This window comes from Chelonia mydas, chromosome 5 (genome assembly GCF_015237465.2).
Source record: "Chelonia mydas isolate rCheMyd1 chromosome 5, rCheMyd1.pri.v2, whole genome shotgun sequence".
Taxonomy (NCBI): Eukaryota; Metazoa; Chordata; order Testudines; family Cheloniidae; genus Chelonia; species Chelonia mydas.
Window position 1 is genome coordinate 5,078,416 of NC_051245.2, and position 25,453 is coordinate 5,103,868.

Consider the following 25,453-nt stretch of genomic DNA (forward strand, 5'->3'; position numbering starts at 1 on the left):
ATCTTCCATGCACTGTAGTGATGTGCACTAACAATAGGAAAGTTAACTTATTCCCACAAAGGGCTAAATTGTGCTATATGGGATGTAAATCTGAGTAATTAATTAGCTTCAGTTGAGTTGCATGTAGTTTACACTAATGTAAAGGATTTAGCTCATAGTATTTACTTTAATGAAAAGTTTAACAAACCACATCAACAGTGTTTTGCGTTTGTTATGTAAGCTGCCTTTGGCTATACCATAACAAAATTAAAATTACTTTTTCACCATAAAATGAAAATGTATTGACACAATGTTAGCTGTGGCTTTGTTTCTGATGAATCTGCAGTGTATATGGTTGGTCACTTCATAAGCAACGTTGTAAGGAACATGGACAGCTCTATCAGTTGCTACAGCTTCTATCGGATAGAAAAGTAACTTCTTGTCTGAGTCTCTGGGTCCTTAATTTTTTCCTATAAATATCCCTGTACATATTCTTGCATATCTAAGAGCTCAGTCATTGTCCCTAAGTATCGTGGATTTCACAATTGGCAAGTTCTAAATAAAATTTGGCATCTATTTTGTATTTGTTACTAATATATATGAGACAGGATTCTATCCTAGTATCTCTGCCAGACCTCAAACACACAATAGATTACGACTTCTCTGAGGCGAGTTCTTATTTTGTCATGATTGTACAGTGACAAGCACAGTGGGGCCCTGTCCCTTGATTGGAGTCTGTAGGTGGCACTGCAATACACGTAACCAAATACAGCCAGCAACTGTCACCTCTGCCCTGCAACCATGGGTGCTTTACAATACCTAAGCCACTTTGTTTTCAGCGTAAACCAATTTTTACCAGAAAAAATGCTGGGTTTTACAAAAAGTATTTGTTTTTTCTGATTTTTCACTAACTTGTTTTATTAGGAAAATGCAATAAATTGCATGAGATATATCTATTACAATAACACATTAGTTTGTTTATATGTAAAGCTGCCTGTTGAAGTAAGGCTATGTAGAAGATACACACAGTAAATAAACAGGCACGCGCACACATAAGCTCTGAAGTGCATTTGCATGTGAACGTAGTGATGAATATCACACTCGCTGCATACATATTAAAAGCTGTTAGCAGATCCCAGTTTAAAGATCTGACACACAAAATGGGAAGGAAACAAAAATCTGTAGAAGAATACATTTCAGAACACAAGGAAGTATTCAAAAGTTTAAAAAAAGAAACGCTCAACTTCATCCTTTTCTCCTGTATGTGCTGCAAATGGTGTGACCCAGTTATTCAAGCTAAATATTTATAGGCTAGTAGTTCTAAGTCTACAACAGTAAACTTGTGAAATGAAAAAGTGAAGTTTTATTTGGAGCTTGGAGATGTATTGCTTTCTTAAACTCAGAGGTGGCATTGCGTTTTGCGTTCTGTTTTAGTTCTGCAGCAAACTACATTGAATTCCATTAATCAAAGCATTAATCTACTGAATACTTCTTCCGTCCACCAAAATAAACCCCAATATTTACCCAGAAAAATATTTTTTTCCACTGTTTTTTCACCTGTTTTTGTTATTGTGGTAATAAACACGATACATTATTGGAAAATAAATAAAATAGAAAATGAAGGGCCCTAACAATGCCTTGCTGAAGTAGCTGCTACCTGGGCTGCTCACAAACAGCCTTCCAGTATGCAAGCCACACCCTGTCTGTATGTAACTCTAGGCTGCCAGCCACACTTGGCTTACACTCTGGCTCCAACCAGCCTTGGTTATTCTGCAGGGTGATCCAGTACACCCCCTGTCTTGGATTTTCCCACAGAAATGTCTGTCCTGTACTGCCCAGCCCTCTCCTGGACAATACAAATTATATTAGGTCCACGGTTTCTTTAAAAGAATAATATGCACACAACTTGTCGCCCCAAATGGAGTTACCCAGACACTTCAATTTAAACACACTGGATTAGATAAAACAATAAAGCAAGTTTATAAACTACACAGATTTTAAGTGAGTACAAGTAATGGGGCATTAAAGTAAAAAATTACAAGAAAAATAAAGATAAGACATTTACTAATAGCTTAACAAACTATTTCAGATTCAAGCAAAGTTTCTTAACATATGCTTTCAGCAGTCTTACTGACCAAACCCTGTAGGTCAGGACCCTTTCTTCCACAGTTGAATAGATGTTTCCTTTGTCACTTCAGGTGCAGTGAATACAACGGGCAGGGAGAGAGAAGGGTCCTTTGGGGCGTTTGTTCCTCCTTTTTATAGTTTCAGTCCACTTCTTGAAAAACATTTCCAGCTGTGCACCAGGAGACAAAGTCTATGCGGAAGGATGGTCCCTGCTGCTTTTTTCTCACCTGTCTGAGCTCTCTTTGTTTCCCTTCCTGCTTGATCACTGTTTACTGCTTGAATACAAATGAAGTAGAGCACATACTCCTTTGTTTCGGACAGAACTGTTGCTAGCCCTTCTCTGGGAAGGGTTATGGGGTTTGAAATGTGTTGTTAATGCCATTTGGGGGTATCTTATAACTTCAGGGTTGCCACTCATTTTACCCGAACAGTGAGCAGCAAATAGTGAGTTTTCAAATGATACCCTACATTCTATTGTAATAGTTTTTGTACAAAGTATGCCTTGTGAGGTATGTGGAGGTTTAGGTTGGATATTAGGAAACGCTTTTTCACTAGGAGGGTGGTGAAGCACTGGAATGGGTTACCTAGGGAGGTGGTGGAATCTCCTTCCTTAGAGGTTTTTAAGGTCAGGCTTGACAAAGCCCTGGCTGGGATGATTTAGTTGGGGATTGGTCCTGCTTTGAGCAGGGGGTGGGACTAGATGACCTCCTGAGGTCCCTTCCAACCCCGATATTCTGTGAAAGGGCTGCATTCCGTCAAAGCCCTGTCCCTTGATTGGGCTCTCTAGGTGCCACTGCAGTACACGTAACCAAATAGAGCTAGCAACTGCTCCTCACCCCCAAACGGAGAGACTTTTGTGTGTCTGTCAGAGGATGTTTTAAGGCACGTATAGCAGTATCTAAATACCAGTGATTGGTACCAGATATTTAGGCAGAGGAGCAGGGATGGATATGATTGCAAACAAACTAGAGAGAGACTTCAGGGCTGTGTGGGAGATGACTAGATTTGGTGCTTGGAGATAACATTGTGGTACCATAAAGGGTACTGGACTGTCTGAACTTCAATGTGTTTGGGGGGGGGGGCCTCTCTCTTTAATCTCCATAGCTCTGGGGAAAGGTCTTTTTACTAACCCCCTATCCCCCCAAATTTCAGGTTCAAAACATCTACCTGAACATACACTGTTGTTTGTAGTAGAAGTTGCAGGGGACTTACTGTAAGCTCAGACAGGAAAATATTAGAGCTGTGATGTCACTCCACTTACCTAATGGACTTGGTTGTCAGTTGCTTCCTGCCTAGCAGAGGGAGACGGCATGCCTTGCTCTTCAATTTCTTCTTGCTCCCTGTCAGGACTGATAGCTAAGTCGCAGAACCTCAAGTTTTCCTTTTATTGGCTGTTACTGTTTCTGAAATGGCTTTTCAAAGCGATGAGTGGTTTGCTTGCTCGATGCCCATTAGAAACTCTTTCTCCCCCTAGGTGATTACTGTGTTGTGCTCAGAGCCTCAGCCGTCCTGCTGCAAGTCACCAGCTCTTGTTTGTTTGAATATTTGTGGCCTGTGCAGGCCATATGTCAGCACTGGGCCCAATCTCCTTTGTACTTAAGGAGATCAGCAGACTAGTCCCATGTGCTCAGTCCTGGGTTTGTGCCAGAGCTGACCAGGTGGTGATCAGATATAAGAGCACTTCATGTTCCTTTTAAATGACAAAATAATCGTGAGGAACACAAGGGGCTCCTGACGTTGCAGCACTTGGTTACTAGAGTGTGTATGTGGTAATTCTCCCCCTTGTCTGGATGCAGGCTCTGATAGCTCCTGAGGGAAAGCATGGTTTAATATTTCCTTTGCAAGCCAATTTACTTTCTACTCTACCTCTTAGGGTATCTGTATGCTGTAATTAAACACCCACGGCTGGTCCATGTTGGCTGACTTGGACTCGGGTGGGGGGCTACAGGACTACTTAATTGTGGTGTAGACGTTTGGGCTGAGACCTTCGCCTCTCTCAGGGTCTTGAACATCTACACTGCAATTAAACATCTCCATAGCCTGAATCCTGCAAGCCTGAGTCATCAGACACAGAGCAGCCGTGGGTGTTTAAGTGCAGTGTAGACATACCCTATGTGTCTGAAATGGAGGATATAGGAGAAGGGGGTTCTTCCCTGGCATCAGGGTTTCAGTCTCTTCTCTTGTAAGCCTGCATTTAGAGTTTGTAAACCTGAAGGTGCAGCCTCCTGAACAGACTAAATCTGACTTTGTGCAAATGAGCTTCTAAAGGAGACCAGTTCTTTCAGTTGCATGTTAATAAATAGTGAAGTGACCATTTTTTTGTACCTGTAAGCAGTTGCTGTTCTGCCACCTGCTGCATGATGGCATCCATTTGCATTAATATTTTTCTTCAAATTCTGTTTTGGAATTTCTCAGCAGATATGTGATGGGGTCTCAAAATTGATGCCCATTGGTAGGTTCAGTCTTTTCCCTCTGCATCCTTTGCAATCTGTTTAAAAATATTAACTGTCTTGACAGCCTCTTGGAATTAAACACAATGGGAGAGGCACATGAGAAACTGACAAACTGGGCTTCAGTGTGGAGCAGAGAGAACAATAACACTCTTCCCTCATTGACAGGCATCACCCCAACCTGAAAACAGTTTGTAATTCAAATTGCTGAGTGTCTTAGGGACGCCATCTTGGTGTAATGTGACCTTTGGTCTCTGGTACTAAGAGCTAGTGTTCAAGTTTGCAAGCAGGCTTATACCCTGCTGTTGTCATTTCTATCTAGGTTCCTATTGTGCCCATCACATGGCATAGAACTGAAGGCGGTCTCTTTCTGCCTATCTGTTAGCTTCTCAAACCAATGTGCCAGTTCTACACTGCCCCTTCAGTTCTCCATGAACTGATCCATAAGGCCACTACCCTCTCTTTATATCTATCCTTTAAGAAGCACCAGTACTGCCACACTGATAAGTGGGTTTTATGCTGGGGGTACTGAGATTTGTTTGCTCGAATCTCTTTTGTGAGGGAGTCCTACCAGTTTGAGAGCTTGACCTTTTCATAAAGAAATATTACAAGTTTAAAGAGTGAAGTCTAATGCATAATCTTACTGTAAACCACTTTCCATTCTGGTTTGACAAAGTTACTGTCAACTCTCGGTGACCTTACTTTTCAGCAAGTCAGTCCTGGTCAACAATAAACTCAAATATTGACATAAATAACCCAAATACAGTTTAGTTTATACGGAGGTAGCAATGTTACTTCCTGCAAGAGTTTGAAAGAATTGCTGTGCAAAATGAGTACAATAACTCCTCACTTAAAGTTGTCCCAGTTAACGTCGTTTCATCGTTAAGTTGCTGATCAATTAGGGAACATGCTTGTTTAAAGTTGCGCAATGCTCCCTTATAACGTTGTTTGGCAGCCGCCTGCTTTGTCCACTGCTTGCAGAAAGAGCAGCCCGTTGGAGCCAGCTGGTGGGGGCTTGGAACCAGGGTGGACCGGCAGCCCCTCCTCAGGTCCCCACTCCCCAAAGTTCCCTGTGCAGCAGATGCCCAGCAGGCTATCAGTTGCTGGGCAGTTCAGCTGTCCTTCCCCCAATGCTGTGTGCTGCTCCTGCCCCCTGCCTTGGAGCTGCTCCCCGGAGCCTCCCGCTTACTGTGCAGGGCTGGAGGGAGTAAAAGGGGGAAGCTAAAGTCAGGGTGTCCCCCTCACACACACACACACACACACACACACACACACCCCCGCTCCTGTACTGTACCGTATTTCCACAGAGCGGGGATGGCGAGGGCATGACAGGGCTCAGAACAGAGGGATCTTGCTGGCAGTTGCTGTCTCAAATTGCTGATCTACTTAAAAAGGCAGTGTACTTAGAGTGGGGTCAGCATAGTTCAAGGGGCAATGCATGTATCTCTCTCTCTGCCATGCTGTCTCCCCTCCCTCCATTCGTGCTTCCTTGTAGAGTGTGAGGCTACATTAACAACAATGTGTTAACCCTTGAGGACTCAGCCGAGTGCTAGTTCATCATTTAGCAGTAAGGCATTCCCTGGGAAATATCCCACCCTCTGACTTCACCACCTCAACCAAGCTTCACAATCATCATTGCTGTGTACAGTATTAAATTGTTTGTTTCAAACTTATACTGTGTGTGTGTGTATGTATAAAATAAAATAGTCCTTTGGTGAAAAAATTTCCCTGGAACCTAACCCTCGCATTTACATTAATTCTTATGTGGAAATTGGATTCGCTGAACAATATCTTGTTTAAAGTTGCATTTTTCAGGAACATAACTACAATGTTAAGCAAGGAGTTACTGTATAATGTGCTTATTTGTCACACAAGGAAAGATGCTATCAGTCAGTATTCATGCACAAACCTGGTAATGTATAAATTTAAGTTTGTGCCCACTTATGGCGTTTGTAGAAAGTCCATTAACTAGAGGATCACACATCTTACTGGGTGTATAGCTCAGCTTGCATAAGCAATCAGAGATGTCTTCAGCACTAAATGAGCTCTCTGTGGTTTGTAGTCAGTGGAAATCAGACTTCCTCATTTTTCAGTTATCTTCAAAATCAGTACTTTTGCCTCTTGATGCATACAGCATTCCCTAGAATTTTGGAATTTATTAGATGGAGTGTTCTAAATGTACAGTATCATGTTACAGACCAAGAAATGCCATTGAGTTGACTGTAGGACATTTTTGGTTACAAAAGATCAAATGGGGCATGCAAGTCATGTGGCTATGTATAACGTACTGATGAGTTTGGCTTTCTTCCTTGCTGTTTCTGAAAGACTGGTAAAGAACCAAAATGGAACTGACAGAAGAACTTGCAAACTGATTTAGGTAGTTTATTAAAAGATGAAGGATGGATTGTGTGGTAAAAGCACTGGCCTGTGTCTCTGGAGATTTGGGTTCAACTTCTGTCTCTGCCAAAGGCTTAACTGTGTGACCTTCAAGCAACTCGCTTAATTGCTGTCTGCCTCAATTCTCCCACTGCAAAGTGGAGATAATTCCTTTTTATGGTCTAGTTTGATTGTAAGCTCTGTGAGGCAGGAACTCTCCCCCAAGTGCAGATATATCACCTAGTACGACGGGGCCTTGATTGCTGCTGGGGCTTGTAGGTGCTACTGTAATACAAATTCTAAAGAATGCATAAAGTTAGTAATTGAAGAAGGTACAATAGGATGGGGACAAATGTAGCCATAGCTAGAGCACTGCAAATCTGCAGATGTCCACGGACCATGTTTGTGGATCACTGATCAAATGTGGATAGAAATTTTGTATCTGTGCAGGGCTTTAGCCATAGTATCCATAAGCTAAAGGGGTGTGGCTGTGGCAACTGTAAATCCCAGCATTCCATGTTTGCATTGACCCAGGCATTCTCTTCTTGATCCTTGAGCAGCCTATACCTCTAATTCAGAGATGAGGAATCATAGAAGCTAGAGATGGGAAAGGTCTGTTGGGTCATCCAGTCTGTTTCTGTGCTAGTGCAAGATTGTTCCCCACTGGACAGCTTGAGTCTGCTCCATTTGATACAAATTAGGTGTGATCCTCTGGTTCCTGGTAGTTGTCAAAGCATTCTTTTGTCTGGTTAAAGCTTGGATGCCATGTTACTGCATACTGACAATTGATATAAATCACTCTTTGCTGCTAGTTAATAAGTTTATGGAAGAAGTTAAAGAATAAAGAAACAAATCTATATAACTAACCTTTCAGGTATAGGCAGCTATCCAGTGCTGAGCATGTCAGCATAAGCTTGCCCCATGAGTTGTGGTTTTTGAGCCCCAGACCAGGATGAAAGTTCCACCCAAAGGTGAGTTATTGAGGGAGGGGTTCTCATCCTCACTTGAGATGTGGAGGTAAGAAGGGAAAACCACTAAGGTTGTATAGTGTAGCCATTCCAGAACTTTCTTAACCATCATAGAGACCAGACTGCTATAGCCACTTGGAAGAGCATTTGCATCCATACTTTTATTTTCAGTCACATTGATGTCCTGGGTTTGTTTGGGACGTTTAGCAAATGATGGGGAATAGGGCATTTCTGACTTACAGTTTAGATGCCATAATGTGCTGGGTTTAAAAAAATATATATTTAATTTAAAGCAGCCAAACATTTCGTACTTCTGAATGCATGAATCAGTAACAGGATCACGGGTTCTGCCTTCCGGCTTCTTGCACTGTTGGACAGCAGGGCATCCGTCTGATTGGCTGTGTTAAAGCCAGTTCAGAGACACGTGTAGTCTCCTGTTAGTTCCTTCCAGTCCTACACTTCTATGATTCTGTGATTCTTACTAGATCATGAGCAAATGTAGTGAAACCAGAAAGACCTGTAGGCACTTGATAGTGCGAATTGAGAATCGGCCACTGCTTCCCCTTTTTCACACCTGCTCCCCCACAATGGTCTTGGTTACCGTGCTAAACTCAAGCTATTCCGGTTGTTTTATTCTTTGCCTTAATTATTTTTAGATCATCCAAAAATGTGTTGGGCACCTCACAGAAACAGTCCCTGCCTCTAAGAGCTTATAGTCTATGGTTTAGGTACAAATCCTTAACACAGTTAAATATCTTTTTGTTATAATTGCAGTGGAATTTAAGAAAACAGTGATATGCCGTAGAAGTAAGGGATTTCATCTGCAATATGTTGGGGAGGGAGAAAGAGAACCGGAAACATAGAACGGGACTGACAGAACAGGCTGGCACAGAAGGAGGGTAGTGTACTGTCACAGGCTCATAGCATGAGCAACAAATTGAAACTTAAAACATGTTAGTTTGGTTGCTTGCTGTAGGCGAATGCTGTTAAGCATGGAAGACCAAAAAAATTAAAGCAGAAGGATTGGGTGTCCATGAACGTTGACATTGTTTCTCCAAGTCCTTTTATGTGTGTGGGCTAGTTTCTCAGCCCTCTTGTAGATATTTGGTGGGGCCCTAATGGTTTTGCATTAGTGTCGATTTTTTAGACATTCACCTACAGTGTCAAATACCTGCCCTGGGTGCCCAATGCAGCTTGTATGGTATATTGATGGGATGCATGTGGCATATTCAGATTCCACAGAATCAAAGGTTTTATTTTTTTAAAGATGTTTCTAACACACAGTTGTGAAGAAAACCTTCCAAAAATTAACCAAGTGTAACTAATGCAACGCTGTTTTCCTGAGTCTGCAGGCATTCTGACTCAATTATTCTGAGTGGAGTGAACTGCACTATCTCACATTAATCCCACTAGAGTGCTAGCCTCAAAGCCTAGTGATGGCACTTGCACATGGTTGCACTACTTATTTAATTGCTGATGGGTGAAATAAAGAAGAGGATAGGAACTGGGAGTTCCTGCTGGAGGAAAGTAGGACACGAATGAGAGGGGGGAGACCATACTTTGGGGAAAGGGAAGAAACAGTCATAGTCCTAGGGAGAGTGGTGCTGAATGTGACAGTAAATACGGAACAAGTTGCAATGTTCAGATATTCTGTAAAGGCTGTATTCTACTCTGATTTCTGTGCAAAATTCCCATTGGTAACAGTGGGAACTCCGTTGTGTATTGAAAGTAGTATGCAGTCCTAGACTCTCCTATCAGAAATAAAGATGGATTTCATCCCTCTCCACAGAATGAGTTGGACTTCTCTGGCTTACACAGATGTGTAGATGTGTGGGATAGCAATTATATTCTACAATTATATTAAATGGTTTGGGTTTAACTCAATGTTTATCATTTGATGCTTATTAGGGAATGGAAAAGAATTACTAGTTTTCTGAGGCAACTGACAAAGAAATGATATGTAAATATAAACTTTATTCTAAGCACCAGAAATTGTTGTGCTGACCCCATTATAGAAGTGTCTGGCAAAGTGATAATTTCAGAACATTTTCCCTGTTCTTTTTTCCATTTCGTTAATTCAGCTTCTTAAAAGCCTTTGATACTAAGGGTATGTTAAAAGAAATGCTACAAGTGTGATGAAAAGGGACAGTTAACTTAGCCTGAGCCCTGCAAGCCCAAGGGGCTGTTGAATTGCAGTGTAGATGTTCGGGTTTGAGGGTCCCAGAGCTCAGGCTGCAGCCCAAGCCTGAAAGTCTACTCTGCAAATCAACAGCCCTTTAGCCCGAGCCAGCTGGCATATGGGCCAGGTGCAGGTGTCTAATTGCAGTGTAGACATACCCTAAGTGTCCTATGTTTGGATTTAAAGAAACAGTCAACTTAACACTTTTTGTCTTGAGTGTTAGACTTCTGTTCTTACAGGTAAGACTTAAGAAGTTAACTTTTTAGCATCTGATTTTAAGGTAACTCTGTCCCTTTTAATCACACTTGTAGCATTTCTTTGAACATACATTTTTGTGGCTTAGCTTTGAATTTAAGCACCATTATAATTTAAGTACCATTATGAGAACCGACAATGTCATAACTCGGATCAAGAGTGGATCAAGTGACCTGCCATTTTGTTTCTCTTCAAACTTATGACGTGAATTTGGTTCAATGGCTCTGTCTCTACAACTTCACGTACATCTGTCTTTCAGCTGTTTGTGGTAGATGTCCAGACTGGTCAAATTACGAAGATTCCTATTCTGAAAGACCGAGAACCTGATATGGTAAACCAGCAGGGCTGTGGCATTCATGCAATTGAGCTGAACCCTTCGAGGACACTCTTGGCTACAGGAGGAGACAATCCAAACAGCCTTGCGATTTATCGTCTGCCTACACTTGATCCTGTCTGTGTGGGAGATGTAAGTTAACGTATTTGGGCAAGGTACAGAGTCACTCAGTAGGTATTACAGTGAAGTGTCCGAGGTCAGAAATCTCACTTCATGTAGAATTTAAGTGTCAGGGTGAATGCACTGGAGATATGGAGACACATTCCTGTTTAATGTGATCTGTGCACATCTTTAAAAATCTTCCTTTTACTCTGGAAGAGTGAACAGGCAAACCGTTCAAGGGACGAGTCTACTCTGCTGATCCTGGGGTTTGATTCTATCCTTAATAAGCAATCTTCTCGCAAAGGCTTCACTGTAGAAAGAGCTTCTTAGTAAGCCACATCCCCCCAACAGACCCATTTTGGAGACTACAAGTGTTACCCTTCAGTTAGAAATTAGCAACATCCTAAGTTGCTAACGGAAAACTGAAATTTCACACACAGTAAACTGAGGCATAAACCAGGCTGTTTAGCATAAAAACTGTATTGTGAGATGATACTGTCGGGGGGCGTCAGTGAGTTCTTCCCTAAGCCAGTGAGACTTGCACATGGATTCTGAGGACAGAATTGGGCTTTGTGGGTTAGTTCTAACGCTGTAGCTCTGGCCTGCATATGACGTAAACTGTACCATGCTCCATTAAATAAATTAATTAAATAAATAAATCTTATGACCTTTTAGAAAAGTTTCTTAAAAAACAAAGCTAAAGGGTGTGTCTTTTTGAGAGCTTTATTCTTGGGCAGGACCGTCACGAGCATCAATGAGTCACAGCCTCTGAGGTCATGATGTCTGTGACAGCTGTTTTAGGGTGATAACCAACTGCAGAGCAGCCTCACTTCTCATGTTTCTAGGACGTCCCTTGCTATTCAGTTGCATAGTACTGTGACTCAACCTCTCTTATGCAGAATTACTCCCACTGAAGTCAAAAGAGAGTGTCAGGCCCACAGGTCTGTGAACAGACTACAGGGGCAGCCCTTGAGTTATCTAGCTTTACTACATGGGTAATTATTGTGTGTGGAACACCCATATTTCCAGCCTGACCTATTTTTCCAGAGCTGCAGTGTCATGGGTTGTAAATACATAACTATTTTTAATAGCTTCTTCGTATAAAATGTAGAACACAATTGATTACATCAATAGTAGTGATGTGTGTATGAGGAAAATACTCAGGAAATGTGATTGTTTTTCAAAAGTAAGGGGTGCACCTATCTAAGTGCAACATCTGATTCTTCAAACTTAAATTTTGGAACTGAATGAAGTTTAATCTTCATCAGGAGGCTTCTTTACTCACCACTGATGTTACAGGGCCACTGTCTATTTGAAATCTATTTCAAAAAGTAAGTTAAAAGTAGTTTAAGGTAATAAACTAAAATTTGCAAGTTTTGTGGTGTTGCCATCACAATTGTCTATTTTTTTTTTTTTAAATAGGGCTTTCCTTTTGTTGCTGTACAAAAAACCAAACTCCCTGTTCAAGGTAAACTGTACGACTAGTTGCACATTTGCTAGCAGTTGGTATGTAACATAAACACACTGATAAATCTGACAGGCTGATTTATCTTTTTTTTTTTTTTTTTTTCCCCCCCTCTCTTCAGGATGGACACAAAGACTGGATATTTTCTATTGCCTGGATCAGTGATACTATGGCTGTTTCTGGTAAGTTTATCTTAACATAAGCCTTTTAGAAAGTGGTTGTTTAATGTCTGTGTCTTAAGGAGAGACTGCAAAGTGCTACTGTTTAAGTACATGCTGTCTGATGAGGTGGTCAGAGTGTCAGGGAGATGGTATTTGATGGAGGAACAGCAGAGCCCAATTTTTTTTCATGCTTCCAGTTTAAACCCTGTGAAACAAAACCACAAGCTACACTTGAAATATAATCATGGTAGCACCAAGCTGTCTGATCTAGCTAGGAGCATCCTTTTTCTAATGCATTTTGTTTCTAGTGTGGATGGTACAGCATGGCTGTAGAACTGCTGTACTGGCCACACTACAAACAAAAAGCCTTATTAGAACATGGGCACCTCTAACCATGACAGCCCTGAATGGACATGATTCAACCTGAAGTGTAGTTGGAGGCTAAAAGGTGTGTGTGTGTGTGTGTGTAATTGCATGTGGATGGTGTCTCAACCAGGTCTGTATCTAAACTCTTTAGAGACAGCAAATGTCTTTACATGCAATGAAATCATTAAATCGTGCTTTAAAAATAACCCCAGACCTCCGCACCCATGTAGTTATACTGAGAGCCTTTAAATCCCACTAACCTAGTTCTTAGTGTGCATCGGGAAGAGAATGTATCCCACTCGGAAAAGTTTCTGCATATCCGTGCTTATTGTAGACGTCACTGGAAAACGAATAAAGTAAAGCAAATCTTGATTGTGGAGATGTGAAGTCTCCAGGAACATGTTCTCCAACACTGAACAATGTGGTGCAGTACTTGATTCCGCTCCTTTAGTAGGTAAGGTTTAATACAATTTAATAAATCTCTTTTGTAGTCATTAAATATTGGATACCATTCCTCTGTACGTAGAGAGGGAGATTTGGGCTTGACTGTGGGTGCAGCTCCACCCGAAACCACCTGCAGCCTCAGTGGTGCTTTTTAAAGCTGCTTATTTTCAATCTTTGGTAAACTCTGAACTGCGTTGGTCTTGCAGAGAGACTGGTCCTGCTTTCACACTTCTTTCTAGCTGATTATAGCTTTCCTTTACTATTGGTCTCAGCCTTCAATGAGCCTAGATTGCGGGGGAGGGAGCAGGGGAGAGGAGAGTGTTCACACAATGGGAAGTGTCTCAAGAAACACAAACTAGTAAAGTTGGAGAAAAAAACAGATATTACTGAGAACGCTTGGTGGAGAGAGAGAAGGGAACAGCAGAGCAATAAGAAACCTAGTACGTGATTGTTTTACCCTGTTTGTTACCCCCACATAGCTTCATCGTTGTGCATTCAGGGGAAGAGAGCCTGCCACATCACTTATACCATGTGACGCTTCAGGTTGGCTCTTTGGCATGTGTCCCTGTGGCACACAGGTTCTGCTGTCTGGACATGTCACTAAGGCAACAAATCCGAGCATAAGTACTGTATTTAAAATTTTAGTCAGCTTGCCAAGTATGTTCTGGAGAGCTTGTTTACCTGTGGGTCCTGGTGCAGAAAATGCCAAGGACAAAACAATGCAGAAGGAGAATTAATAAACCCTACGAATATGAAACTAATCATATTTTGCCATTAAAGTTAAGAAGCAGAAATATTTGAAATAAAGTTGGGGGAGGAGTTACCACATGCCTCTATGTAGGTCAAGAAACTGAAGACAAAATTTCACATCACCTTCTGGGAGGCAGGTTAAACATCTTTCCTTCTCAGCGAAAGGAGCTACTGGTCCCACTGCAGGTCAGGTCAGGTTGCGAGCCACTTCCCCTAGTTTGGGATTAGAGGCCTGCCAGCCCCTGATGTCTCATGTGAAGACTCAGGGGAGGCCTTCTTGTATCCTGCTCCAGAGAGTGCAGAGAGGGCTGGAGGGTTGACTTTCTGTGTCACTTGTTTTTGCTAATGTTTAGATACAAGGGTCAACCTCCACCCAAGTGTGTAGAGTGTCTTATTCAAGGAGTTCATAGACATAAAACTAAATCTCTTTTGACCTAAAGCAGCTTTGAAGGAAGAATAAGTCTCTCATTATAGGCGAACAATAGGCTCTTCCTTGGTAAGAGCTTCTGATAGGATGAATAATTCTCTAGATGATATTTATAAGCCTAGGGTGACAAATGGAATTCTCCCCTTAGCTTCAGGGCTAAACAGTTTAACAAGATACAATGACCTGTTTCTCTGTTTGCAGTAATAAAAAGAACAGCTTCTTTATAAAGCATATCAGGGTGTTTAGAAATTAATGGGGGTGCTATTGAATTTTAAATCTCCACAACAAATAAGATTATGCTCCATTTAAAAGCCATGATCATACAAATTAATTGAGTAGTAGAACACTTGTATCATAAAATGTTATTGGGAAGCCCTTCACTGTGATGGTCAGTAATGAGCATTAGTGGGAGCTGATGGGATTTATTTGATGGTAAAAGACAAAATATGTTAAGCCATTGATGTCATGCGAGGATACTGCCATGTCCAGATGACTCAGAATCCATTTTATACTTTAAAAATAAAAAAGGAAGTGTTAGACTTCAATTTCAAGGCTACAGTGTCAAGGGGTACTGATCCTTACTTGCTCTTTCAAGCTTCAAAGGAGAGACACATGAACAGAGGGCATAGAAATCACGAAAATACACTCCCCTCCGCTCCCCCAACTGTGATCTTTGACGTTTTTTTAAAAAAGGAAAATATCTGCAAGTTCATAATACAAAAAATACTTAGTCAATTTTAACGATGGAATGTGTTTTATTGTATTTACCTGTAAACTTAATTCCAGGCAAACTCTGAAATTCCATACTTTGCAATTAATGCTGTTATGAATTTTCTTTAAAATTTACAGTGTCTTACACATGAACACTGTGCAGGAATTATTATACATATTGTATAGGCAAAGAAGTGGAAGCACAGATGGAAGCGAGTTGTCCAAGGTCCAGAGGGATTGGGTCTCAGGGCTGGGAATAAGAACTCTGTTCCTTGCTTCCAGACCTGTACTCACTGTGCTCCTCTAGTGTCAGCTTGGACTAATTTAAATCAACTGTTTTAAATGATGATTTAAATTATCAAGTGGAAAGCCTGTATTTAAATCATCAGTTTTAATAAATTTTTCCATTTGTACTTGTTTTTCTAAAGAAAGGTGCATTCTCATTGGTTGGCATAATCATTAAAACATGTTAATTTCCAAGTCAGTAGAGCCTTTATGCTAATTTGGTATATCTTTTTGCAGCTTAGGAGGGTGTACTATAATGTAATACATTTATGCAATTGTATAGCTGAATATTTTCAGATTCTTATTAATTGTACATTTTTACTATGTTAGAAAATCGTGGATCATATATTGTCTATTTATTAGGTAATTAACTTTTTGATTTATGTCAAATTGCATTAGGATGATAACTGGAATTTAAACACGACAGCATATATAACTGTATTTTGTTCCATAAAAATATCTTAAATGTTCTGGATACCTAAACTTCTCTTATCAAAACATGTTCCACATTTACAGCTAAAGAAACAGAGGGATTAACTATAGTCAGTGAATTAAACTGATTGCTTCAGGTCACCTTGAAAAATTTTCAAATTTCACTAAGTGAAAGTGACTGGAGCTTAAGTTTCTACTCACCTAAGTCTCTTGAACACGGGACAACAGTCTCTTAAATAATTTAAGTTGTCATTCAAACTTTTAAAATTAGTACATCTCATCCCTTGTTCTGATTCATAGACTGGAAGAGAGAGACAAGTTTTCCTGCTTTGTCACTTCCCGGTCAATTTCTCAATTTTGAATGAATTAGAATATTTTCTTCATTTGGACTTTCTGTGCCTGCAGAGGAGCTACTGCTGCCGAAAGCCGGTCTATAGCACTTCAACAAACTCTGGTGCTTAGCTAGTGACTTCTACCAGCTCAGTGACTTTATTTAAAACATCAGCAAACAAGTACTGTTTTGAATGGTTCACCTCCCACCCTGACATTATTTTAGTTGTAGCCGTGTTGGTCCCAAGATATTAGAGAGACAAGGTAGATGAGGTAGTAGCTTTTATTGGACCAGCTTCTGTTGGAGAGAGAGAGAGAAACAAGCTTTCAAGCCACACAGAGCTTGTCTCTCCCATGAATAGAAGATGGTCTCATAAAAGATATTTTGTCCCTACCTTGTCTCTCATTATTATTGATGGGTGATTATTAGATGCCCAAGTCACAGCAGTATCTTCTTCAGCATAAATAACTGAGCAACTTTTTCACCTATGGAATTTGGCTGGTCCTGATCACAAACTCATCCATAAGCTTTTCTGGATGATGAAAAAAGTCTTTCTGATACAGGTAACTTACTGTGTGATGTAGCTGAGTTGCAGCACTGCCGGTGACACCAGCAGTTGACTCTGAAGTTGCAGACATTGCAGATGATGGACATCCATAACCTTTAATGTCTAAGCTGGACCCTAAAACCAAATGGTAAACACAAGTTACACTCTCACTGAGTGTTACTCAGCTACCTTAAAAAAAAATTTAAAAAGGTTGTAAATGAAAGATTCCTCCTACGGCAGCTGTTTGTACCACTGTTGAAATTATATAATTTATTCTAAACCCAGTTTTGTAGGGAAAATTAATTAAATAGTAAGGATTATCTAAATCTATTTAAACACTTATTTCTAGCAATATACCAAACAGCTTGAAAAACTTTTTAAATATTAAAATTCATACATGCCTAATAAAACTTTTAAACAGGAAATCTTCACCTAGGATGTTTGATTATATTGAGCAATTAAAATCATCTCTAAAGTCCAGCAATAATAGTAAAAACGTAATTGATAAATATTCCCACAACAAATTAACATACCAATTATGTTTTGAAATTCATCAGTAGTCCACCCAAAACACACATACATGGCAATAATCAGTCTTATCCTTTATTAGCATGGTAGACAGTCCGTAAGATGGTGTCAAAATAAGTTTACTGCCCAGCTGATCCATATTCAGACATGTCCATATCACTTTCAATCATTGCCTTTTGAGGAGCATTTTTCATAAGGTTTCATTCTAACAATCAGGCCTTGCATCTCTTCCTTGCATTTTTTACATTTGGCATGTGTTCCTTTTTTACCCAGAGGTACAGGAATTTATTGAAAAATATTCCTATACGGGGTCTGTTTTACAACCTGCCGCCATGGCAGTTTTTCTCCAGTTCCCAGATGTTGAAATCAGTGCTACAGGCTGCGCTCTGAAGAATGTTGTCCCTTCTTCCCACGGTGACTTGCTTTGAAGCCATTGTTGCTCCTTTCTGGTTGTGTACTCTGGTCCTCCTTCCTTGTTACATAACTCCCTTCCCCTCTCCTCCCCCCGCATTGCCCTCAGAAATACAAAACAACAACAAACTAAGATTTCTGCTTGAGTAACCCACACGCCTTTTGTACTGCAGTATTTTATTTGTTTAGAAGCTGAGGGAGGCAGTCGAGAAATTAATGAATTTCTGTTTGCTTGTAGTGCAAGGAGACAGGGCAAGGCCATTTACTTGATGTGCCACGAAGGCAAGGGCTTGGTAGTTAGTGGGCAGATCAGGGTTTTTCCAGGAGCTGGAGAGAAAGTTTCCATGGTGGGTGGAGTCAGAGATATTCATAATTTGAGAACTCAGCCAATCTTATCTCAGATAGGGGAGAAGCTGTAAAATAGGAATATGGCACCACCCTGATGGGCTCAGGCGATGATCATGTTGAGATATCTGATGGTGTCTCCTGGAGCCCTAGGCTGGGTCCCAACACCTGTGATGACTTTGCCACTCTCTTGCACCCAGTGGCACAGCCCCTGTGTCCCACACAGGATCAAACTCTTAATACAGTATATGACTTATTGTGCCCTGTTTATAAAGCTTGAACTCAAAAGTTAGGTGTTTTTTCCCTGATTCTTCTTCTGTACAGGAAAGCAGCATTTAACTGCAATTTTTTGATAGAGGTTCATGGAGTCAGCACTTTTTAAAAAATGTTTTAAGAGATTGTAATAAATTTAGGCCTTAACATATTTTGTATTAAATTCAGACTTCATTTTAAGCAGGTTAGTTTTTTAAAAGAAAAACTTGATATAATTTAAATAAAAACTTTTTACAAAATGGATTTTTTTGTTATTTAAAAAAAAACTGATTTTATCCACTCTTGTCTAGTGTCATCAGAGACCATAAGAAGGATGCTCTTGCTGACTGGTGTCTGCAGACCCAATAGAGAGAAATAAAATAGTTGCTCATCTGAAGATTCTGCTTGCTCAGTCTCTTGCCATCTGAGTTCCCGGACACGTTCAGGGCTGTCTAAACACACAAGATGCACTGGTTTAACCAAAATTAGTTTAAAAACAGGTTTAGTCAAACAGTGGCTTGCATTGTTTTAAACATTTGTTTGTTTAAAACTGATGTTTGTTTAGTTTGCACCTGTAAATACACTGCAAGTTAAACCAATGAAAGCCAAGTTTAAACCTACTTGAGTGTTCATCCAGGGTTTTTCCACTGGTTTAATTAACCCAATTTGAAAATGCACCTTTAGTTAAACCAGTGCAACTGCGTAGGCTAGACCTTGCTGTTCTAACCACCTCTAAGCGGCTGCTAGTTGTGTGTGTTCTCTGAAGATGATGGCTCCAGTTTGATGCTCCTGTTTACTGCTCGTAGATCTCAGAATAGCTCGATTGACGTAGCTGCTTTAAAATGGATGTAGCCATGGGCAAGTTTTAATGAGCCCGATTATCTTTATAAATTTGAATGCTTTCAAATATCATTCTTTTATTAGTCTTTATTAATACTTAAGGACCAACAATGTGTTCAGCTAGATTAAACTAACAGCACTTTATTGTTCCCTTGTTAGGGCCACGTCTTACTTGCTTGACTGAAGTTCCGTCTTCAACAGGGAAATTTTGTGTGCCTAACACATGCAGCTATGTCCTTTCTATTCAGGTTCCCGGGATGGCTCGATGGGTCTCTGGGAGGTGACAGAGGATGTGCTGACTAAAAGCGATGCCAGGCACAACCTCTCTCGAGTCCCTGTCTATGCTCACATAACACACAGGGCACTGAAAGATATCCCCAAGGAGAACACCAATCCAGACAACTGTAAAGTCCGAGCACTGGCATTCAACAATAAGAACAAGGTCAGTAAGATAGAAACAGGGAACCTGAGGAGTGAAAAATTGCAACCTTTCAGTTTGTAAAATTGGATACAAAATTCGACTGGAATCACTTTAGTAAATTAACAGCAAACCTGCATTTGCGATATGTTTTGCTTGCTGATTCTTTTGTCTTCCCCTTCTCTGATACTGTTTTTGTCTGCTTCTTTTGTCTCTGCCATTAACAAACAGATAGGGACTGGAGCAAACATAAAATTTACTTCTGGAAGGAAGAGTCTGAAACCTGTGGGTTTTCTGATTTTATGCTCTTTAGCCTATGGAATGTGTCTGTACAATAAATACAATAGGCAAAATACTAGACCAGTTTGGACCATGCTCACTGGTGGTAATCCTTTCCCCACTCTTAACTGGTGTACAAATTCCCTCACCATGTGCCTGTCAGTAGTGTTGTTATTGATCAGTGCATGTCTGCCAGTGGCCAGCTAATGAGCATTCAACTGATTTGACTCCTAAGACATAACATTAGACAACTCAACATTTTTTGTTGGCAGAGCTTGTTTTTGGTATTTGTCAAACTGTAAAAATGTGAAACTGTATCTTGCAAACTAATTAATACCCATTGTTAGGGAGGAGGAGATGGCTTCTAAAAGACTCTCTCTGTTGTGATGCAACAGTTTTTGTGAAAATACATACAATCTTACATACATCATACATGCAATCTTACTTAATATTTATTGTCCCATATTGCTTTAGGTGCTGGTACTGAGAATTGCTAATGCTAACTTGTAGTGCATTTTCTAAGGGTTGGTCACTTGATCGAACAAAGTTCTTACATTGGCTAAGCTACCGTTTGGTTGTAGGCTTTCCAGTTCACTTCTGGTCCTTCCCCACTGTACCTTTTGTGCTCTTGTGTTCCACTGAAATCAACATGCAGTTAAGACTTATCTTGTACAAATTCATCAACAATTCCAGGTAGCATTCATTTATATGTTCAACTAAAGTAGCCTTTAAACAGCTGCTTTGCATTGAAATTTATTTGTAAGGAGATTTATCATCTGGAAGCTAACTGTTTTTCTTCTTCTAGGAGCTAGGAGCTGTGTCCCTGGATGGGTACTTTCATCTTTGGAAAGCAGAGTACACGCTATCAAAGGTTGCCTCTCTCGTGTATTTACGCTAAATTTTAATAGTTAACCTATCAGTTAATGCTGCTTCCTACTCTGTCAGTTTCTCTAGAATGTATCTGAATAGACTCCAGCAGTGTCTGTAAGACACTTGCCCAAAACCTTGATTTAAAGGTTGAAAAGTTTCATAGCAGAGGCAAGGTTTATGAAGTTAGAGCACTGGACAGGTAACTACTTATTTCCCTTTTGAGGGGGGGGAAGCTCCTAATTTCTTACCAATCTTGGACAAATTAGGAGCTTTTACTTGTCTTGTTCTAATGTTAGTTATACTAAGGGTTTATCAATATGGGGAAGTTGCCCTGGTTTAACTTAGGCCTGATCTACATTTAAAACTTAAATGTTTATGTTGTTGCTAATGTTGTTCAGGGAGGTGGTATTACTGTGCTGGCTGAACTCTTCTGCCGGTGTACACTGCATCTGCAATAAGGGGCTATGCAAAAATAGACTCTGTAGTGGAGGCATGGCGGTAAGATGTACTTTCAAACTGGTTTAGACTGGTGCAAACTGCTGTTGATGCTTGGTTTGGTTTAAACTAGGCGTACTTCAATTTAGGTTAAGTTAATAAGGAACAGATTTAAACAAAGTTGAAGCAAGAGTGTCTACACAGGGAATTGTACCAGTTTAACTAAGTCTGTTTAAAAACAGTCTTTAGCTAAACCAGTACAATTTCTACATGTGGGCAAGGTCTAAATGCCTGTCTCCCTCCCTTCCCCGCTCTCCAAGAGCTGTAATTCCAGCTTTTCTCCACTCAGTGGCATTACCTTCTCTCCTTGCCCCTCTCCTTCAAGTCTTTGCCCTATAGATCAAATAGTTACCTTCTTCCAGAAGAGTTTCCAAGTCCATGTTACTGCTTGAGTGTAGTTCCCTCAAATATGGCTTCAAGGATGTTTAGATTTTGTTCAGTCACTTGCATCCCTCTTCCCCCGCACATTTTTTAGTTAACTTCTCTCTCCATTTATTTCCAGCTACTTTCCACCAAGTTGCCATACTGCAGGGAGAATGTGTGTCTGGCCTATGGTCAGGAGTGGTCAGTGTATGCAGTAGGATCTCAGGCACATGTCTCCTTTCTGGATCCAAGGCAACCTTCCCACAATGTTAAATCCGTCTGTTCCAGAGAACGAGGCAGTGGTAAGGAAACTTCGAAGTGAAGTTTCAAATTGTTGATCTTTCCAAAAAGGTAACAGTCAGGGGTGCAATAAAATACAGTAGGCTAGTAAATATCAAGGCTTTTCCTGTGAACTTCCCAGATCAGTAGTAGTATATGTAAACTTAACCTTTGCACTAATACTCCCCAAACAAAACAGATTAAAACAGTGTCTCTGAAGCCAGGCAATCACCTAGCTCTTTAATCAGATCTAATTAAAATTTCTCTGTTTAGACTTTCTCACGCTTAAAGGGATGCTATTGCTTCAGAGTATATGTTGTAAACTACTTAATAATAATAATGCAGTAGATTACAAATATATTAGATTTTCAGTAATTATTGGTACTCTATTTACTTCTTGCATTTGTGTATGCTGCGAATGATAACTGTTTAGTCACCTTCATGCCCTGTACTACATTACTGAGTTCCAACTCTGCAAGAGAATGTTTTTTTTAGAATTTTAAAACCATGAAGGAAACATTTCTAGGGTTTAAATTTTGTAAAATCTTGTTCTTAACAAAATTTAAATTGAGCCAAATGTAAATAGTCTAACTGTAAACTTCTGTACTGTTTTGGGTTATACACAGTGAACTTTAGGTACCCAGGTTTGAAAGTTAATGCCTAAATCTATATTCAGGCACCTGGATAAGCAGCCTTATTTTCAAAGATGCTAAACATCTGTAGCACCAATTGATTTCAGTGGGTTTGTGGATGCCTAACACCTTTGCAAATGAGCCATTTTTATTGAGTTGAATCCTACACTAACTATGGGTTTAATTTTAAGCACCTGGGCTTGAAAATATTGGCCAACAGCTCTTTGCTGCTGAATGTTCCCCTTATGAACCAATTTGAAGTGCCATTTTCCAAAGTGTGCTGTAAAACATCCTCCTGATTAACTGGGAGAATCAGTGAGGTACTAATTATGACAGGTTTCAGAGTAACAGCCGTGTTAGTCTGTATTCGCAAAAAGAAAAGGAGTACTTGTGGCACCTTAGAGACTAACCAATTTATTTGAGCATGAGCTTTCGTGAGCTACAGCTCACTTCATCGGATGGCTCATGCTCAAATAAATTGGTTAGTCTCTAAGGTGCCACAAGTACTCCTTTTCTTTTTGCGAATACAGACTAACATGGCTGTTACTCTGAAACCAGAAATAAAAGTGCTATTTTTCTAGCCCAAATCATTGATCTCTTACTGACTAAGCTAGCCTCTGCTTCCTTATACAGAGTCCGAACCTCCTTGCACACTGAATTGCCAAACCCAAATCTTTCTAACATGTAAAAACGACATAGCTGGATGGGAGCAGGCATATTATTTACACTCAACTTTCACTTCCATTTTGAATGTTTAATTTTATCTTATTTTAAACAAACTGTAGCATGCTTCATAAGCTTCTTGTATCATACTAAGAAGGTGGCAGAAGCTGTTTTTGGTTCCTCACTGATTTATTGGGTTTCTTTGTGGATCTACAAAACAAATTCTTTATACAGCAAATAGCGAAGTGATGACTGGACCTTAATAACAAAGTAATGGTACATACGTTTGTTTGGGTAAACTCTCTCCCCAAAGCAGATCAGTTTAAATGACTCTTTTATTCAGGGCACAAACCTAGATTTTTGAAGTGATGTTTGGAACACAGGGAGATGAGTCTTAAAGGACAGTCTCCTTCCTAGTGATCAGTACATCTGCATATGATAGCCCTCAAAGTAGTCATGGGTCTTCTCCTGCTCCCACTGAAATTAAGGAAGTCTTTCCATATTGTTTCCTTGTGCTCCCCCCGTCTGTACCCACCTCTCTAGTTCAGGTCTTTACTTAGATTGTAAGCCCTTGGGGGCAGGGCCCATCTTTTGGTTCTGTTTGTATGTTGTCTGGCACAAGACAACTCTGTTAGTGCGGCTCCTTGGCACGCTACTCTGATATAAATAATGGGACCTGGATCAGATCCTTTGTGGGGAGAGGGGAAGATATTTGCAATAGCAGCTGTGATTTCTGTAACATAAATAGAACTGACTTGTGCTGTCTTACAGTTAAAGGGAAACGAAATAATCTGCCTACTAATACATTCTAGTAACACAGAAAAAATAACCCTAAAGCAGCACCCACCACTGCATAGCCAGAGCATGCATCTCCTCTTAAATGTGATTGTAACATTCCTTTCTCTTTGACAGGTATTCGGTCAGTGAGCTTTTATGAGCACATTATAACAGTGGGAACAGGGCAGGGTTCCTTGTTGTTTTATGACATCCGAGCCCAAAGGTTCCTGGATGAAAAGCCCAATCACACCTGCCGTGGACAAAAACAGAAACTAGGAGGAAGTGAAATTTTAAAGTTGACGACCGGGAAAGGCTGGCTTGTGAGTAGCTTGCAGCTGTTAAAGCTCTTCTATATAGGGAGGCTACAGGGCTTGAAGACAAGTTAATTCTACAATTTTGGGAACTGTGCATGTCAAGTGCGTGTCACGAAAACACTGACTCAGTGACTGAAATCCCTTTAGCCTTTCCTCAGAAATAACGACCTGTGGGGAACTTTTCTCTAACTCGTTGCAGTTCTTAGCAAATGCCACTTTATATTTTCAATGTATTGTATGCACTGTAAATCTAAGTGCTCTTTAAAATAAGATACATTCTGTACCCTGAAGAACTTACAATGCTAGACCAGGCAGAGGGAAAGGATGGTGCAAAGCAATACAGCACATACTAGTAAGAATTAACATTTGATTTCAGCCTAACTCCTATTTTTCAGTTGCTCGTAACTGTCCGTCACTTACAAGTACTCTTTTTATGAAAGCTTGAGCAAAATATGATGAGCCAGTTTTGAATTACTCAATCTTGACAAAATATTCTCCTAGCAAAACTTCTGCATAACTGCCGCTGAATGGACAAACTTCATACTCTGCTATTTTGTAGTTCTCATTGAAATCTCAGAAATAGATCTCTATGTTGAGCATTGGTACAGTAACGTTAGTTACACACAATTAAAGTAGATCTTATGTGATCATAGGAGACTTAGGCTATTTGTTTGTGGTTTAGAAAACTTAGTCCCGGAGGCCTAGATTAGATATCTGCATTCAGGAGGGATCAAGATAAGAGCTGAAATAAAAAATGGAACAAGTCGACACACAAACTATTGCTTTGGAAAAAATGCTATCTCTATTTTATACTTGTCAAATAAGATATTATACTCTAACTGTATTATACCCTTACATTCAGCATACACACTGCGTACACCAGGCTATGCTGTTGCTTAATAGAATACGCATCTAACCTGTTGATTTAGGAGATCAGAAATACACTGTATTGGTGGAATTGTATAGGTTTTTCAGACTCGCTCTTGTTTGATTAGTACATCTACCCTTTTCAGACTGTGCAGGGGCGGGGACCATCATCAGTATGGGAAGAGGGGAACCCTGATCCTTGATTGAGGTTCCTAGGTGCTACCATAATATAAATTATTCAGTACAAAGTAATAGACTCTCTCAGTTCTAGTTATTAAATAATTAAGTCTGCGTGATTATAAATGAGATTTCCAACCTTATTTTCCTCCCCTCCCCCCAGTGTTCTTTCTGAGCAAATTTGGGCCATCAAACACACTGCAGGATGTCCCTGGTATCTCCCAGTTCTAGCCTATCCGCATAAACCCCAGGGA

The 25,453-nt window shown here is 40.3% G+C and overlaps 1 protein-coding gene across 3 annotated transcripts in view; it reads left to right on the top strand.

The window, feature by feature from the left end:
* Positions 1–25,453, top strand: part of DCAF12 (DDB1 and CUL4 associated factor 12) — a 39,752-nt gene that overhangs the window by 4,590 nt on the left and 9,709 nt on the right. For all 3 annotated transcript variants that reach the window (XM_043546819.1, XM_037902281.2, XM_037902282.2), the window contains 6 exons: positions 10,594–10,800; positions 12,357–12,417; positions 19,314–19,507; positions 20,568–20,633; positions 21,630–21,792; positions 23,977–24,161. In XM_043546819.1, the coding sequence (XP_043402754.1) occupies positions 10,594–10,800; positions 12,357–12,417; positions 19,314–19,507; positions 20,568–20,633; positions 21,630–21,792; positions 23,977–24,161 (876 nt within the window). The remainder of the gene's footprint in view (positions 1–10,593; positions 10,801–12,356; positions 12,418–19,313; positions 19,508–20,567; positions 20,634–21,629; positions 21,793–23,976; positions 24,162–25,453) is intronic.